At 41.3% G+C, this 19,627-nt stretch overlaps 1 protein-coding gene across 4 annotated transcripts in view; it reads right to left on the bottom strand.

Moving 5' to 3' along the window:
* Positions 1-19,627, bottom strand: part of TRPS1 (transcriptional repressor GATA binding 1) — a 254,142-nt gene that overhangs the window by 207,936 nt on the left and 26,579 nt on the right. For all 4 annotated transcript variants that reach the window (XM_075582406.1, XM_075582409.1, XM_075582407.1 and 1 more), the window contains one exon: positions 145-1,055. In XM_075582406.1, coding sequence (XP_075438521.1) covers positions 145-1,055 — 911 coding nt within the window. The remainder of the gene's footprint in view (positions 1-144; positions 1,056-19,627) is intronic.

Raw genomic sequence — 19,627 nt, 5'->3', positions numbered from 1 at the left:
AATACAATGGAGGGGACTGAAGTGGCAAATAGATCATTTAAATAGGCCCCTACATATGTGACTAACTGCGCAATGTACACAAATTTCCTATACCGTGTGCAGATTTCTATCCCCAAAACTAACATTTAACATAAACATACTAACCTGCACATCATATGTTCCATTTAGCAAAACAGGCCTCTGGGAGTTGATGTCCTGTAGAACACCTGAAAGCACAGAACGATTCACCTTCTGAAACTCTTTGGATTGGCTAAACTGTACCATGTTGTGAAGTGCCAAAATTTTGGTGTCAAGTTCAACATCTTGCCTTGTACGGTTGTGTAGGCCTAGATGGTATTTACGGAAGTGTTTGATCAGATCTGTGGGGTCATTCCCATAGTAACCATACCCACAGATGTTGCATTTGAAATCCTGAAGCTCTGGAGACAAAGGTGCTGAATCTGAATTGTCATTTACCAACATATCAGCTTGGGATTTGTTCAGCCCTGCACCCCCATCTGAAGGCACTTGTAGGTTTTCTGAGGCCACCGAGGCTGGACTTGAGCTTTGACAGTCTACTTTAACACTCTGCATCGTGTAGTCTGTAGCCCTTGGTGACATATCATTTTCTTCTCTTGCCTCCAAAGCATCCCCAGATGCAGTAGAGACCAATTCTTGGGTTTCATCCGCATCTGATTTTAGAGGTGATTTCAAGGGCTCACAAATTGCCCTATCTGCAGAGGAGAAAGCCATCCTATTTCTGTCTGTCATCTCATCGGGAGGATATGAAGAAGCATTTCTGCCTTTAATGTGCCTATAGGTAAAGACAGCTTTCTCACTTAACAAGCTTTCAGAGCCCCTTTTAAAGCTGGAAGAAGGCTCTTGATCATGAAAACAATTACCCTCACTGTTATGTTCCACCGAATCACATTGTTCAATGTTTTCTTGCATCTGCTCTGTGATTAATTCCTTGTTCCTCACAATGTCTTCTCTCTCTCTTGCAGCAGACTCCACTATCTGTGCCTCACCTTCACTCGCAACGTTTCTCAGAGGGGGATTCTTTTTCCGGACCATATCTAGGGGGAACAGGGAAACGAAAACATATGAATACCAGTATACTAGTTACATCATTTTTATTTTAGAAATATATACTCCTTGTGGGAATAAACATTTAATTTCCTAAATACTAGGGGCTATTTATGCTAAAGAACATGCTACTTAAACTACAGTAAAGACTTAAGATACAGCACAGAGTACCAGATCAGTTTATTATGGCAGACGTGTTTACTGCCTCTAAGGCTTATTTTCTAAAATGAACACATTTAGATTACAGCATATCAATATTAATTTTCAGTATACTGCTTTAATTCAGAATAAAGTAATCTAACCAGTAGAAGTATTAGCCACTAACAACTACTCCTTAGAAACATTGATGAATGGATGCTAAAATTCATATTTAAAGTGCACTGAAAGAGACCACATTCTTACAAAAATGCATGGCCAATCTTTTGTCCCAGTTGCAAATTTTCTTTCAACCATGACTGCACTTGTATTAAAAAAACTTGTTTATTTACTCACAAAATAATTAGTATGTAGTATAATGCTGAAGACTCTGCAGCTTCTATATAAAAGTGCAAATTGTACTGTAATTGTACAATATTTTCTGTTGAATGTTTTATTACCTCACATTAACCTTTTTTTTTCTTGCTCCACAGAAACACTTGTAAATTATTTCACAAACTGTATACAAAGAGGTGTGATGAAAATGTCATGAAATTCTAAAGACCTCCTTATTACACTTGCACCTGCAATACTATGTTATAGCTTTTAAGGTCCAAGTGTATAATTAATTCATATCAACACTGATACTTTGCTGTAAGGATGCATGGAATTATTGTATTCTGTAGGGTTTCTATAACTGCAAAGACTGTGCTAAACAGAAAACCAGAGCTGATCACTTTCAGGGGAGCTTTTCCGTGTTTGTTTGAAGAAGTACATTTGTATTTCAAACATACTCCTGAAATGTACTACTTTCTGTTAATGCAAACTTTAACATTTTTACTAGGCAGAAAAATTGTGAAATCAAATGGATCATGAGATGTATCTAGAATAAGATGTATTAGGTTCTTTCTTTTCACGGACCAAAAAAAAAAAAAAAAAAAAACTATTACTAAACATGGGGATGTTTGTGGGAGTCAGTAGAGGCAGATATTCTATATTAAAGGAAAGTACAAAGGCAAGAGCCTCATAAAAAGGTACTGCACTTTAACAGCCGGGATACAGACTAAGGAGGACAACTTACATCAATCTTTTTCTTTTAATCCACTAAATGTCAATAGCGAGCAGAGATAGACCTTAACCTGTACCAGGACAATTGTCTGATCAGTTTAAAGCTTGTTCTAAAATAAGACAGCCTTCCACTATGCCAGAACAATAAGTGTAACAGATAAATCATAGATACAGTGTACATAGGGGAAACAAATGTTAAACTCCTGTTTATTTATTGCTGTGTACAAAGCACTGCACAATTCCATTCATTTCCTTTATCTGGGCTTCATTCTAAATGTATATTTCGGATAAACAAGTGTACAGCAAAATAAAAATACCACTTGTGAGCACATTCGCATCTCAGACAGGACTCCAAGCCTGCCTTTCCCCATTATCTCTTAGCATACAATGCTTCCACTACAGCCAGGAATTCCTGGTAATGACATGCAAATGGGCACGCAGTGTGTCACAGCCTTTTGCTTCTTATCCATTTTAAAAGGAGCAATCCAAGACGTTTTTTATTTTGCATTTATTTTATTACAGAGGATTGAAGCAGGGCGACTTTGGAGCTGAACCCCTTTAATTTCTCCCTCCAAAGGGGGTGCCGGTATATCATGCAAAAGTTTAAAGCTCCAGTGTCAGGTGAGCCAATAGAATGTCGCACCGGATGATGTCACGGCTTCCTATTGGCCTGCAGGGTGCGAGAGCCTTAAAAAGATGCCATTAAGTGAACCCTGGCAGCTGAGCGGAGAGGCTACGCCCTACAGAGGAATCTCTGGAAGCAGGAGGCCCCCAAAGCTGAAATTAATGGGGTTCAGCTCAGGAGGCCGCTTGCTTCAATCTATGTTAAAATAATGAAAAGAAAAAAGGGCCAGCTTGGATTGCCTCTTTAACATGGACCCCTATAATCTTGTGCCTGCCGCATTACACAGCTTTCTCAGCACAGCCTGGGTGAAAGAAGTTAAACAAGTGAAATACAGAGGGTGCCTCTCTGACAGCCCGCAAATACAACACCAACGAGTTATACTTGTGACCATAATGGTGTTTGTCATGAACAGCCACATTTTAACTAGTATTTGACTTACTATACATTGATTGAAAAATAGGATATATTGTTGACCATTACATCGGTTTCAATATATTTATCCAATGCCTTTTCATAAATACAGGAATTCTGATTAGTCAATAGTGCTAATTTATCATATTGTTTTCCCACACCTCCTGCTGAATATCTGCATTTAGCTACTTGATAACGTATGTTGGGAGAGCAGAAGCAACACTGTTTGGAAATTAGAGAGGACATCATTCTGTTTCTGAACTGAAAATCTAAACACAATCGAATATTTATTTACATGTGCAAAATTGAGAAACCAAAATGCAATTTACGGAAATTCCTGACTTATCTGGTTTCTAAACAGAGTTGCCCATACTAAGTAGAAGTCTCTATTTTTTTTTTAAGAAAGATTGTGACCCGTTTCATAAAGGGTTAACGGCTTCATAAAATGGCCGTGCTGCGCAGCAGCAAAAATGAATAATTAATAAAAAGCAACTTCTCAATTAAATTGACCTCCTTAGAAAAAAAAATCAAAACACGTTTCTAGTGAAGTTACCTGAATTGATGAAAGACCAGTGGTTTAAAATACACGTGTTTATATTTCATTCGTTTACAATTGCTTAACATTACTTGTACACATTCAATCAAAAAATGTAGTAAGAAAATAAGCAATGCTCCATTTTTCACTTTAGTTTGTTTTGACAAAGTAGATTTTTAATCGTTTTTTTTTGCTGTTAACTTGTCAGAGCTAGGAGGCGCCTGTAGCAGGACCTTGTCTTGGCACCAGGCGCTCTCTAATTCAAGAGATATGCCCCTCTGATGTCCCAGTAGTATAATTTGGGTACACAAAAACACCTGCAACCAGAATCAATATATTGACTCACACTGTCCCCCCTATTCACTGTGTATCTTAGTGAGCGCCTCTTCCTACTTCCTGGCGATGTCAGGACTTGGATTCTGAATTTCTATTGTATTAAGAGATACCTGATAATAAAACTGGCACGGTCTTGCTTCCGAATACATTTATTATGGGACTAGTGTCCCTGAGAAAACGTGTCAGTGGGATATTACACATGTGATTGATGTTTGTTACTTTGGCCGGTTTCAAACAGTAATGCAAAATCTTTAGCTCCCTTAAAACTATAATTTACTATACATTATTTTGAATATTCTCAAGCATGGCTAACGGGACCACTCCACTGAAAATCTGCCTGTAGAAAATATATGCTATATCAAGCCTGTCAGTCACCACACTGGTTGATCACTGGTTGATCGTATATATTCATAATTACTTTGACATATTCTGCAACTCAAAATAACTTGCCAACTGTCTTTTCTCACATAGGCCGAGATCCACAAAGCTCTGTTATATCAGGGCTCATGTTGTCCGAGAGAAGGTAACAGGGGTGGGGCGGGGGGCGAGTACGGGGGGAAAGCAGGCAGGGGGGCGCATAGAAAAACGTTTACACACCCCTGCGTTAAACCATATCTAACTGTGGTTTTCCACATATTCAGACCCTGTAAGAGACATATTTACGGGTCTGGGTGTGAGTAAAACCACCTTTAGCTACAGTATCACCTAACTAATGCATCGTTAAATCCCTGCGTTAACTATTGCAGGGCTCTGTGGATATGCGTTGTTAGAGGGAACACCTCTTTTGTACATCATTAGCTAATGTGCGTTATACAGACGCACGGGCCCCTTACGGCTCCATATAGCACGTAACACTGCGTTAGTGAGCTTTGAAGATATCGTTAGCCCTTAACGATATGTTAACTTGTTAGCATATCGTTAAGTCCATAACAGAGCTCTGGGGATCTGGGCCATAGCTTTTTTTGTCTTGAACTCAAAATCATTCATCATCAATGTTCAATAGAAAAAGGTGTATGAAACTGCAGCCGCAGTACTGACTCAGAAGAAGTCTTCACTAACAGGATAATAAAAGACGGCTTTGAACTGCTACGTTTGGGAGCACCAACTTGTGCTGAATATAAAAGTGGTACGCTAAGGCCGCGTCCATGCTGATCGTGTTCGAGCTGCGTGATCAAAACAATGTAAATGAATTGGAGCGTCCATACTGCGCACGTGCACGTGAGTGTGGGTAGGAGCGATGCGTGTGGAGACAATGCTCGATGCCCTGGTGACGTGCGCGGTTCAGCCAATGAGGGCGAAACGCTCACGTGCCATCACAGGCACGCTCCACAGCACACCCTCACCACGACCCCCATCGCATGACGTCACGTCACACGTGCCTGTCGCGAGCATGTGCGCCACTGCTATGAACCTAGCCTAAACCAGTGGTGCTCCACGCCAGTCCTCAGGCTCCAACCCCCTTCCGAAGACCGCGTTTATAGTGCCGGCGACGCGACCGATGACGTCACCCATCGCCACTGGCGAAAGTTCAACTTTAGTTTTAAGCGACGTCGCTGGCGACAAGGCCAGTGACGTCACCAAGGAGGAGGGCTGCGGCCTGTGATTGGTTTAGAGACAGTCACATGTGGCGACTGTCTCTAAAAAAATAAAATTCAACCGGCGTCCAAATTTTTGGTCGCTCCGTTGCTCCGTCGCGCTTACTATAAGCGCATGCGACAGATTCAATTGATTTGTTTTGGAGCAACGTCGCGTCGCCGTCGCCAGGCACTATAAGCGCAGCCTAACAGATCAGGTTTTAACGATATACATTTCGAACACTGAGCAACTGATTGAGCCACCTGTGCCGAAGCAGGGATATCCTTAACACCTGACCTGTTGGGGGGGTCTTGAGGACTGGAGTTTAGCCCCCTGCTCTAAACACATTGTTCTCTGGACTTTCGGGAGTACAAAGATGGAAGTGCTGATGAATCAAGTAATCGTAGCCACTATATCATCTATGCTATCTCTAAAGACCACTCCACACATTTGTATTCCTGTATATTAAAAAGAATATGTAACACACATAAATTGTACTTTTACGTAAAGAAAAAAAAGTTATACAACTGGATGAAAAGGAAACTGTTGACAATTTTGGCTTTTTAAGGCTCATCAAAAATATAGAAAGTTTCATTTAAAATGGATATATATTTTTCTGGAACGATTATCACAATCATTTTTCACACATTATGGAAATAAAGGCACTTTTGCAGTGCTTCTAAATTCAGGGAACCATCCACAAGCAAATCATAAGCTAGATAGAAAAAATATATAACTACTTTCAACACATTACCTCCCAGAGAAATAACAGATTGCATAATTATGTTTTACTGTGCCAAGAACTTTTTCAGTAAACATTTCCACTTGAAAACAGATCTCATTTATTCATCTTACCTGGCCCTTGCTTTATAAAAAATAAGTGTGGGGGGTTCAGAATTACTTATACCCGGGGTTCTCAACAATCCCCAACAGGTCAGGTTTTCAGGATATCCCTGTTTCAGCACAGGTAGCTCAATCAGTGGCTCAGTCTTGTGACTATGCAGTTCTAGTCTTTGACTGAGCCACTGATTGAGCCACCTGTGCTGAAGCAGGGATATCCTTAAAAACCGATCTGTTGAGGGGTCTTGAGGACTGGAGTTGAAAACCCTGGACTTACACTATTAGTAATTATTAGCATTTAATTAGCTGGAGCATACTGCACTTAACCGTATCTGAAGTCCTGTTTGGATGCGAAGCGCACAAGACACTATCTATTCTAAAGTTTCTGTAACTATTTAGGAAATTAATTATACCTACTCTAACAAAAGAGGGGACCAATAGCCCATGGAGTGCACTGCTGTGTGGCTGACAAAGATCAGGATTATTCTGCTAGGACCACTTTCCGGTGACGATTTCAGTACATTGTACTCCCTGAACTAGTACAAATATCTAGCGTTCAGTTAACATTTCAGGTCAAGTACAATGTGATATAAAGAGACGACCTACATAGCAGGCCTTGTTTTATTTGTTATTTTCCAACTAGCCCTACTTATCTGCTTTGTGTGTAAAAATCTATGTTCCTATGTTCTTTTGATCCTACTGTATGCAGTTCTAATCTTACATGCATATCCAAGCGTTTACAAATAATTGTCATCACAAGAGAGATTAGGCACAGATTTTAAACCACTCCACAACATTTGTTTACAATGAAGACATTGAAGTTCAATACTTAATTTTAAAATGCTTGTGCTTGTCTGAATTTGTTTCTTTTTAAACCGTGGTCAGTTGACTGTATTTCACCTGTTAAACATTCCACTGCCACGAGTTCACTGTAGTGTTCGGTGGAACTGCCTATAAAGTAGTGGTTACAAGAACCAGGCAAAGTTAAATGTTTGTAGCAGTATCCCTTTCCGTACACTTATGATATTCCCGGAATATCACAAGGCTTGGCACACCAGTTACAATTATGATACTGCGTGAACATCATCGCATTATTGCTTGTTTTCTTAGTGGGCTCAATTCTCTTGGGAAGAGGTGGAAATGATCTCCACGCTATCTGCAGATGTGTCACAGGCACAAAAGCTCTTTCAGAGAGGATTTAAGGATGTACATCAAGATTTTAAGAGAAGGCTAAGGGATGTATTCATTTCCAGGCCCCATTTTAGTTGTTTTCATCATCATCTGTGCTTCAGCCTGTCTAGGCTGCCATAAACTATCGGCCCAGGAGATTTGTGTCAAATACTGTATATGATATCTGACGAACATTGTGCATGACTTATCCCATTATTACATAGGTGTTACACAGAATGTGAAACCTTTCAGTAGCCATAAATGAAATTATAGTGTATAAAGCTTTCAATACCACCGAGGTGTTTCCCCCCCCCATTTGTACAATAGAAGCACATATCGGAAGGAAGGATCCATCAAAGGAAGGTGTGTATGGGTGGAGACCAACTGCAGCAGAGTCTTCAAGTGTAGTGATGGGAGGATTAGAAATAGGTGAGAACGATGATGGGCGTCAGGTGTGGTTAATATGAAAAGTATGCAGAGGTGTGGGGGCCGACACTATCTCAGAGGTGTGACAGGAAGTGCACTAAATGTTGCCATAATAAAAGCCATGAAGGTATTATCTAGCATACATCTTTTAAGTGGTTACCCATGAGTGATTATTTCTCTTTGTTGATGCAGCTGAATCTTCATACAGAACACTTGGGATAATTTCTTGAAGTTATCCTGAGTCTCATTTTCATCATGTTTGTGCGTCATATGGTATCTATCAGAGTATTTCTTACCAGCACAGTGCACAGTGTAGGGACATCTTAATCCATAACATTCTGTAAGAAGGCCACGTATCTTGCCAATAACCGTTTATCACAATATACAAAGTGGATAGCCATGGCAATCAAACCTAATGTTGAGACCTAAAAGTACAAAACATAGGGGCTATCTTATTACAATCTCCGTAGGGCAATACTAGCAAAAACACCACCATTTTAATAATCACGATTTAATTCATCTTTCATAAATCAAATACAGTAGGGCCCCGCTCATACTACGGGTTCTGTTCGATGGAGCCACCGCAAAGCGAAAAGCGGAACTGGCGATTTTTGGCGTCTCCTACCCTTCTGCAAATCCACAGACTTGCAGTTCCCCATTCTGCGCATGCGTGAACTTGGCCGCTCCCCCTTCTGCGCATGCGCACACTCGGCCACCCGCCTTCTACGCATGCGCAGACACGGCGGCTGCCTTCTCGGTACCGCTGTATTGGTGGATCGCCGAGAAGCAAAATGCAGAGAAGCGGGTCCCTACTGTAATCTATATATAGCAGTTTTACACCGCTGACGCTATTCTTTGAAATTAAACTTTTCCTCATTATTAATGGTGAAATTAGCGTTAAAAAAAACTATTATGAAACTAGATGCAATTTAAATCAAACTGTTTACCACCTGGTAGAAACCGTAACCCGAACGAGAGCCCACCAGTTTGAATAGCTTCCCTCAAACAGCAAAATTAACGCTGTTTAAGCAATGGCTCATTCACTACACTCCAATGTCTTGATCTGAGGCAGAAAAAGAGCGAGAGAGAGAGAACTCAAGTAAGAAAGAGAAAGAGTGTGCCAGGGAAAAAAGGAGGAAAACATGTTTGAAATTTTTGTGATTAAGGTAAGTAAATATTTGCTTTTGCATACCCTTTCTAAATAATAAAAAAAAAGGTTACAGATCATAGAAGCAGCCAAACAGATCTGAATTACGTGATGCATGAAACATGGTCATTTATTTTCAAGAGAGTCTCGTTTAAGCTAAAAAAAAGTTCTAATAAAAATGACCCTGGCAGCTTTAAAAAAAAACCCTTTGTACTATACGAAAGTAATATAAGCAGGTCCTACTATTTGATCAAGAGCTTTAACATCTTCAGAATACTTTGTTCCTCAATCTCTAGTTTTATGCCAGAGAGAAGACCAATAGATCAGTATAAGTCACGATAGCAGATGATGATGATAAACTAATAGCTAGAGTACAAGCATTGGTGGAGGAGGAAAGAAACGAGGAACACCCAATTCACAAGGATTATCATTACCTATGAAGAGTATGCATAATGTTTGAATGCAGCAATCATACAAATCAAGTTCTGGTTGAGGAGCCCAAGCATTGTCTATCACTTTCAGGAACTCAAGCAATACTGGGTATTGCTTCGTTCCTGCACTTCTTTAGTACAGTATATTACACTTTTGCAACAATTCTAACAATTCTAATTGTACCTGTCTGAGGTGTGTGAATGTGCTCACAAGTGGTATTTTTTATTTGCTTAATACTGTAGAGCAGTGGTCCCCAGCTTCGGTCCTCAAGTCCCTCCAACAGGTCAGGTTTTAAGGATATCCCTGCTCAAGAACAGGTAGCTCAATCAGAGGTTCGGTCATTTTGATTGAGCCATTTGTTCTAAGGCAGGGATATCCTTAAAACCTGACCCGTTGGTGGGAATTGAGGACTGCAGTTGGGAATCACTGCTGTAGAGTGGAGGAGGGTTTGTCGCTTTTTTCCCTCACCATAACTTATTTTGTGTCTGGTTGTGGCTACTTCCAGCTTCACATTGCAAAGCCAGTACAACCATCCTTGCACTGAGACCCAAAAGGTCAAAACAGCTGTCTGTGTACTTTACTGGCTATGCACTTCTTCAACCTTCTTTTTTGCGTTGAAAAAGCTGTACAATACAACAGGCATAAGCTTATAGGGATCCATGTTAAAATGGACAAGAAGCAAAGAGTGAGACACTGTGCTGATTTGCATGTCATTACTCAGAGTCCCTAGCTGCAGTGGAAGCATTGTATGCTAAGGCTACTGTAGGTCCCCAGTGCAGCCAGCGGCACGTGCGCGCGCCTCTCACCAGCCCCTTACCTGCGCCCTGGCTGTCCCCAGTCCCTCTTCGCTCCCAGGCTCACTGCGCACAGTGACGCGTCAGCCGGCAAGGGTTCCATCCAGTTTGTGATCCCGAGCGGCGACGCGTCACGTGGTGTGGCAGGGAGCCAATCAGAGAGGCGGGGTGGAGAGCGAGAGGTGGGGGGGGGGTAGAAGTCTGCTGAACTGTGTTTGTGTGTGCAGTGGGGCCTCAGCCTAAGTGTCATAGGGAAAGACAGGGTTACCGGCCTGTCAGACATGCCAGTGTGCTCTCAAGGGGTATTTGTATTTGCTGTACACATTTTTAATTGATACATACAGTCTGCAAAACTTCAGTGCCTTCTTATGCCCACATAGCAATGACTTCACTGCACTGTATTTCTTAATGCTTCAGGCTAAATATGATTAATAAATATTGTATGTTGAGAATAGATATGCAAATTAGAACTATACTAGTTTTGTTTTTATTACAATTGCTGACCGTTGCTTATTATCGATCTCACACCTTACCCACTCTGTGGGGGCCTAAATGTAGAGTTATTAAAAATTGTAATTTAGTACAAAATAAAAGTAACAGTAATTCATGCTTCTTGGTGCATAAACGTATAAAACAGATTTGGAGGTGTTGTGTGGCACATGCGTATACTTTTTTTATTAATAAGAAAATACACTTTATGGGTGGAGATAAAGGACACGTTTGGAGGTTATCAATGGCGCACATATGCTAAGGATTTGTCTAAAGAAAATGCAAGAAATGCATTAAAATGGTCAGTCAACTTTTTCTCGTTAAAAAAGAAATCTATGACGATGACGCACACCACACAAAGAATAAGAAAACATTTCTGCCAAATGTAAGAAAATAATTACATACAAACATATGCTGCTTATAATTTTAAGTGAGGAATTTATTTTTGTTGGTTCAATGTCCTCTTTCAATTAGTTTACAAAACATAATTCTTGATACATAGCCCTCTGTATGCATGTTTTCAATTTTGTGTGATTCGCTGGGGATCTGATGACACAATTGAGTCTTTTTGCAGTCTACATCTACAAACCATGTGTATCAGAAGTCAGGGTCTCCGTTTATAATACCACTTTCTCTGCCACTTAAGCCAGGTGACTTAATGAAGCCTACACTTCAATCAAATAAAAGCCAAATCTAATGGAGGGACGAGTGAAACAGTTAATTGGTATAATAATTGCTGCTTCGATAATAAACAGCAGAGCTTCCATCAATATTTATTTCATTTAACAGCTAAGGGGGAGATTTGTCAACCTCCGATACATGATAACACACGGCCGTCTCTTGTTAACTGCCAATGACATGAATGGCAGTGAACAATTGATCGTATTGCTTTTACCTGTGCCGGAGGTTAGTGAGTCTCCCAGAGAAATTCTCCATTTGTTCAGTTTAGCAACCACAAACCTTGTATGTTCAATGTACAGTAAAGGCATCGAAGGGCTAGACGCACGAAGTTCCGATAAATCAGGAAACAGAAGGTGACGTTACCTAACACAGGAACGGCCGTTATGTTCTCTCAGCCAACGCCGTATCCCCAATGCTAAATTATATGTAAAGACAACGGCCATACTATATTTCATTAGAATAGCGTTAGCATCCCATTATTGTAGGATAATGTGCTATCTTCTAATAAAGTGACATTAAGAAAATCTTGGCATTATTCCAACCAGACCCTAAAATAGGCCTTTTTCCAGGAGTTGAGAAATAGAGAAAAGTGTACTGTATACTGTATAAGGCTATGTTATTTAAATCATGCCCAACTACGGCATTACCACCCTATCCAGACACTACAAAAGTCTTACTTCAGTGTCTGGATGGGCGTAACATAATGTTTAGCACCAAGTTAAATAACGTAATATATCGTCCCCTTGTTAACATTAATGGGTTTTAGTGAATAGGCGATGATATAATAAAGTCTCATTTGCATCTCATTATTCCCAACTTGGCGCAGAACATGTTGAGGTTTTTGTAAGATGGTGGGAAGCAGGGGTTCTCTGGAGCTGAACCGCAATCATTTCAGCTCTGGGGACCCCTGCTCGCCGAAATACTTTCCCCCATAGTAGCCGTCGGTAGCAGCTCCGGAGGTTTAAAGGTCTTTGTCATATTGGCCGCAAGAGATGATAACACGGCTTCCTATTGGCCCGCAAGACATTTAAGTCGCCATTATGTTCCCCTCACACAGGCCAGCCAGAGCTGCTATGGGCACCCCCTACGGTGGCAAGTATCTCGGGAAGCAGAGGATCCCGATGCTGAAATTAATGCCGTTCAGCTCCGGAGACCCTCAGCTACAAACCTTTAAAAACAAAAAGAGAAAGCAGGCTTGCTACTTTAGTGCTATGTTCTCTGTGGGAAAAACATCCGCTCAATCTTACGTTATTGTCCCCGGTGGATTCAGTTACTAATAATGTGACCAACTTAGGTCAACATTACGTTAAGTAGCCTAAGGCTGCGCTTATAGTGACGGCGAAGAGATGGCGCCGTCGCGTCAAAACAAATGCATTGTTGCCATTGCTTGCGCTTATAGTGCACGTGACGGCGACAACGCGACGGAGCAACAGTGCTTCCAGAAATCTGGTAGTCACTCTTATGTGATTTTTTCGGCAACGGTCCCATGCAGCCAATCATTAAAATCAACAGTTGCACGGGATAAAAATAAAAAAAACATATCCTATTTTACTGCACCCTACTCACTCCCACGCTATTTCTTAACCAAATTGATTATTTTGTAACATTAAAAGAATACTCTTATATCCAATTGAGTTGCAAAGTACTGTCTTCAAACAAGTCTTGTCAAATAAATCACTCATTAATACACAGCAAATGAATCCAAAAAAAGATCTCCTCTTTTAAGAAGCACTTCCTTTAGAATACATTAGTAAGTTTATTGATGCTAGAATAAGTCAACTTCCCTATTAGGAACAAAAATAATGACATACAACTGCAGTATGCCATTTCAAGAACTGTCCCACAGATTCTGTGTTAAAGGCTGCTATAGAAATCAAAGGATGCTCAGTATATTAAAACTAATTAAATATGGCATTAAGTTGAAAAGAGAAAATAAAACAATGTAGTAAGTATTATCTAATTCTACAAAACTGATTTATTTAAGAAAACTCATGTAGGATATTTGCATGGATACAGCATGCGTACTGTATATTAATAAGACTTACAGTGCTAATGCAGTTGGAATGACTCCATAAAGTATTACTCTCCAATCTCTCCTATAAAACCCAACATCAATTAGTCACTTAGCAAAATCTCCAATTGCAGAGTTTTATAAATGGTGTGCTATGGAACAATATATTTAAGTAAACAGAAAATGATGCATAGATAGTACAAGGGGGAGGGGGGAGAAGAGACAAAAAATCCTGAATGACTACACTGTACACTGCAAAAAAATCAGATCCTAACTCAGGGGGCGGCAACTCCAATGCTCAAGGGCTGCCAACAGGTCAGGTTTTCAGGATGTGCCTGTTTCAGCACAGGTAGCTAAGTCAGTGCTGAAGTAGGGATATCCTGAAAACCTGGCTTGTCGTGGCCCTTGAGGACAGGAGTTGCCGACCCTGTATCAACTACTATTTCACAACTGGTTTAATGAAAGTGCATTTAGCACGATATATGGACTCACAAAGAAGTACTTATTTGTGTGGTGCAAATGTGTGTCATAGACGGTCGTTTCATAAACTAAAAATGCATCGTGGAGCTGCGTATGACATGTTAAAACTGAAAGCAATGGGCCCACAGGAGTGAAAGGTGAAGTGATAAATAGGGCAACATTCACAAATGGCTGAGATACATTACATCGGGGGGCCAAATCCAGTCCTCAAGTAACACCAACAGGTCAGGTTGTAAGGATATCCCTGCTTCAGCACAAGACTGAGCCACCTTTGCTGAAGCAGGGATAGCCTCACAACCTGACCTCTTGGTGGTTCTTGAGGACTGGAGTTGAGAACCTCTGTCTTACAGGATAAGCTTTCAAACCTCTTCTTCTCAGGGGAGACGGAGCGGCTCAGGTGAGTGAAGACACTGACTGGCACTGAGCTTGGAGCAGGGGAACCTGGTTCAACACCCAGTGCCAGCTCCCTGTGACCCTGGGCAAGTCACCCTATCTCCCTGTGCCACAGGCACCAAAAACATAGATTGTAAGCTCTACAGGGCAAAAATGTCCCTGTAAAGTGCTACATATAAACTAGCAGCGCTATACAAGAAAAAACAATTATTATTATTAACTTAACAGAAAATACTTTGTCAAAGGCATCAACTACCTACTGTAATTGTAAACTAATTGGCATACCACATACCACTGCTTATAAAGTACCTGAAAGGAAAAGAGAGGATTTGTGCTTTAAAAAGACACTTACACATTTTTGTTTTAAAGTTTGTTTGCTGATGCTGGGGAGGGGGGAGAGGAGGGGGAAGGCGGTAGAGGGAAGGGGGGGAAGGCGGTAGAGGGAAGGGGGAGAGGAGTGGGGAGTGGAGGGAGAGAGGAGTGGGGAGTGGAGGGGGAGAGGAGTGGGGAGTGGAGAGGGAGTGGGGAAGGGAGAGGAGTGTGGAGGGGAAGAGGGGGAGGCTCATTTATTCTGTGATACAACTGTGCAATCTTGTGCATAGATTGTCCCCCTTTTCCTATGTTCAACTTTTTTTCTACTATTTAGAATGTCACAAATAGGCAAACCATTAAAAGTGAGAGCAAGACGTTTCTTTCAACAATTAATTTGACAGGACCTACTGAGAATAGCATAAAGGCTCATTTTCACAGAACACAAATAACGCCAACCGTCACCACGCAATATCCTACAGTACCTGTGTGTTTTTCTTGATAAATCAGCTCTGTACTATTAGATAAAACTATTATTCAAGTAATAATGTTATTTTTTAATGAGTTTTAATATAAGGAGCATCCCATTGACTTCTGTAGCAGGTTTTAGCCACCTCACAAGTAGTGCAAGATCTTTGCAACACTTTCCTGTTTGTGATCGTTTGTTGCCAATATTCCCAGCAGTTTTAGCTGCAAACTGGAACAAAAGATAATGTTACCTTAGTAATAAGAATACATTGTAGCTGCTGAGTTATACTGACTGTAGGATTGATTGAAACTGAAAGGCAACGATTTAGTGAACCCTGAGAAGCAAGATCTTTGCTGCTCGATCACGGGAGAACAAATCGATCAGCAGCTTAGGTAGTTAGTTTTCAATAAAAGTAATCAAAGGCTGTTTAAGTGCCGCATGGACTGCCTCTTTAAGACATTTGTGCCACATTTACTTAGCAACTTCTGAAGCCAATGGACTGTTAGGCTGTGTCCATGGCAAGCGCGACGCACGCGCTGCGCAATCAAAATGTCCTTACAGTGCGTGTGTTGCAGAGCGCCGGCGCTCACGATGTGCGAGAAAACAAATAAATGTGAGTGTCGCGCGACAGCCGGGTCACGTGAGCGGCTCGCCCACTGAGGGCAAACCAGCTCCGTGATGTCACGGCCACACCTCCGGCACGCCCCCGAGTCCCGTCTACCACTAGGCCACAAATCTCCCCTGCTACAGGCGTGCCATGGACGCGGCCTTAGATGTGCTCTGGAGCAAGGAAGGTGTCTTATTGCAGAAGGCTGGTTTGTAAATATACATCGTAAATATTTCGACAAAAGTCAATTTCATGAAGAACTGGTTGAAAAACATTTTTCTTTTCTTTTTTTCCTGTCCATCAAAGGGCCATCTCAATAGCCACTTCCTAAAGGAGCAGTAACACAGAACCAAACTGGTATGTTTAGCAGATTAGAACGCCCGATGCTCTTGGTCAATGACGAGCGTGTATACTTTTGAGAGTTTTTGGGGCTCGTTCTCTATCCACGAAACGGCCACTCTGGCCACTTTCAGCCGAAATTCTCCGTTAAAGGTAATAGGAAATTTCAGATGAAAGACGACCCAACCGGCTGCGTCGGCCGATACACAATCAGCCCCTTTGTTTTCATTTACAAAATGAACCTCTGCCCCTTACTCCATAAACTCCAACACCATCAATATGGCGGCATCAAACGGAAAGCTCGATTGACTTTAATGGTGCTTGCTGTATGATACCACCGCATTTGGTGGTGCCAGAGCTTACAGAATAAGGCTGCGTCCATAGGACTGCAGCCGTGCGGAGGCGCCCGGAGGCTGAGGGAAAGCGGGTGCTTTCCCTGGCCTTGGTCCGCGCGCCGTCGGGGGGCATGTCGGCGGGGGGGGGGGGGGCTGTGACGTCACGGAGCTGGTTCGCCCTCATTGGGCGAACCGCTCACATGACCGGCCCTCCGCTCCCGTGACCGCTTGAATTTAAAAAATTTCTAAGACTTACGCTTCCGCACGCTTGCGGAAACGTAAGCGAGCCCCTGCTAAAGCCGCTCTCATTGCGGCTGCAGGGGCTCACTGCCGAGCAGCAGCACGCCTCAGCACGGGTCAGTGCATAAGCGCTGACCAAGCCCAAGGCCTAAGGGTCACGGACTCAAGTTCCTACCTCAATGACGTGGTAATCATATGTACACTATGCATGCTTCTGCTTGAGCACCAATGCCCGTAACCAATATGTGGTGAAGTCACGTCTCTGTGTCAGAGAAGCTTTTGAGCTCCATTCACTTGAACAGAGCTCAGAGGCTTCTCAGACATTGAGTAGTTAACCAGTTTGTCCCCCATTTAAAATACTGTTATAGAGGATATGACAAAGCAAGTGGTATGGGCAGTAATTACCCCTTCTAAAGTTCAGGTTGCAATTAATGTCAACAAATATTCATGAGATGCACTTTCCAAAGGTGCATGGTTCTGAGCAATCCCAGCTTTGGTTATTGGATATAATATTCCTGACTCATGTTTAAACAAGGACATATAAGCAACATATTATCAAGAGCTGTTAATTGCATAGACAAAACAGATTTGTATTTAGGATACTGTACATCTATTTACCATGGACAATAAATGTCAGGCACAAGGGAGCATTCAAGACATATACATACAATGTGAATGTGTAGATATCGTGCAACTTGAGTTGAGGTGTTGAAAAGGTGTTGAAAGGAGGGTATTAGATGAGTGAATTCAGCAAGAGTTCCTGACGCTAAATAATGAACCCACATTTTTTTTAAATAAAGGATTTGCCTGGTTCACTATACAGTTTAGCTGAATTTGATTTAAAAATGAAACAGAATTATTTTCATATGCTTCTTCAAAGGATTTAGTTACATGTGTTAATATATTTTATCTGCTTAAATGAGAAGGCCATTTTCACTGGAACACATGGAATCTATCTCAGGATAGATGTTTGATTAAAATATTGTGGCTTTTCATTTGCATTTTGTGCGGCCTTACTCCCCCATACGCTTTCTCTGGGAAAAATCCTATAATGCATGTGTTACTGCTATTTTTTAATGAATTTAGCTTGTAGCTTTTGATAAAAGATTTCCAACTCTTTTGGCTTTGATTGTTTATTAGAAGACGGGCTGATGCCAAAAGCCCTTACATTGATCTCTGCCACACAAAGGAAATTTAATTTAAATCTTGATGATTTGCCAGGATAATAAAACACATGTAAAAAAAAATGCAAAAAAAAAGTTTATGGGTCTCCAAATATGATTTCTACAACTACAGCAGCGAAGAAGAGAATGCACATATTATCTTAATGTCATAATTCTATGTAAAATTGCACATATGGTATGTATCATTGTATTGTGTAATATGTTTGATGATACATAAATGCTACAATTAAAATTAATGTGCAAAAAGAAAAAAGACGTTTATATGACTATGTATGTCACTCCTACAGGGGCCCTGCTTATAGATCTGGTTTCTTTCACAACATAGAACTGTTCTGCCCTCAGGGAGGTTTCATGAATGGGACCCTCTTTGTAATTCATTATTTGATTGTATGATCGTGTTACCTTTAATCAGACTGCTCACCTTGTCAGGAAAAGGGAAGGAAAACAAAAAGCACCACTAAGTATTTGGAGAAATGTAATATTCATTTTTTTCCCATTATTTTTCTACATTTTTTTTATGCCAAACTTGTGGATTGGTTGGCAGAGAAACAAAAAAGAAAAATAAAGAAACTCTGGCTGGGAGATACAATAAATCACAAAATTGAGACATAACAAATGGTTCGCCTTTAAATTGTAATTTGATCAAGAATGAGGACTTTAATAGATACACAAACAAGTTTATTGTGAGTAAAAAAAAAATCTCCACTTGTACAGAATACAGCAATGATAAAGAACACTTATGAGCACGTTCGCAGGTCCCAGACAGATCCCCAGAGCGGTCTTATCCATAATCACACATCAGACAGTGGTTTCACAGGAGCTGGTGTTTATGGCTGCAGAGGAATATAGACCTCATCATTCTTGATTTTATGTATAAATGCACTTCCCTCAGATTTAAACATTATGTACACCGTATACTACCTTAAAAGAAAGTCCTATCAGTCCTAAATAAAAAAAATAAAAAAAAGACATAAACCTATGAAAGCAACAATCTCATCATCCTGTTCAGGGGATTTGACAAAATGTACAAAAAAAGAAGAACAAATCTACGTATTTGAAAAGATAGGGCCCCAGAGAAGGTGCTGCCGCTGTTGTTTTACTTGAAGGAATCCCATCCCCAGCTCTGAAGATATACGTCTATCATATTTGTAATAATTAGCCAAAGTACCATATACATTTTGTCTCATGATCAGATCACCACATGACCCTGATCCCAGCTCTTATGCCTCCCTTTGGACACGATAAAGACACAGAAAGGCTTAAAAAATATGGCCAATCCCTTACGGGTTAGGCCCGGGCCATAGAGGGGTGGGGAGAGCGGAGGCGCGCTAACGCTGAGGCTCGCCTGCTTTAGTCAGCGCGATTGCACGGACTTGCAGGCGAGCCAGCGTGCGCGGGGGGAGTCGGGGGGAGGTGGTTGGAGGCGGGGCAGTGACGTCGCTGGGTCAATCGCCCGTGACGCACTGACGTCAATGTCACGGCGCCGTGACGTTGACGCTGCTGTGCTGTGATTGGAGGTTTTCAGCCGACA

The sequence above is a fragment of the Ascaphus truei genome, chromosome 2 (assembly GCF_040206685.1).
Source record: "Ascaphus truei isolate aAscTru1 chromosome 2, aAscTru1.hap1, whole genome shotgun sequence".
Classification (NCBI taxonomy): Eukaryota; Metazoa; Chordata; class Amphibia; order Anura; family Ascaphidae; genus Ascaphus; species Ascaphus truei.
Note: the sequence above shows the minus strand (reverse complement) of the source record. Positions and strands in the feature narration are given on the sequence as shown.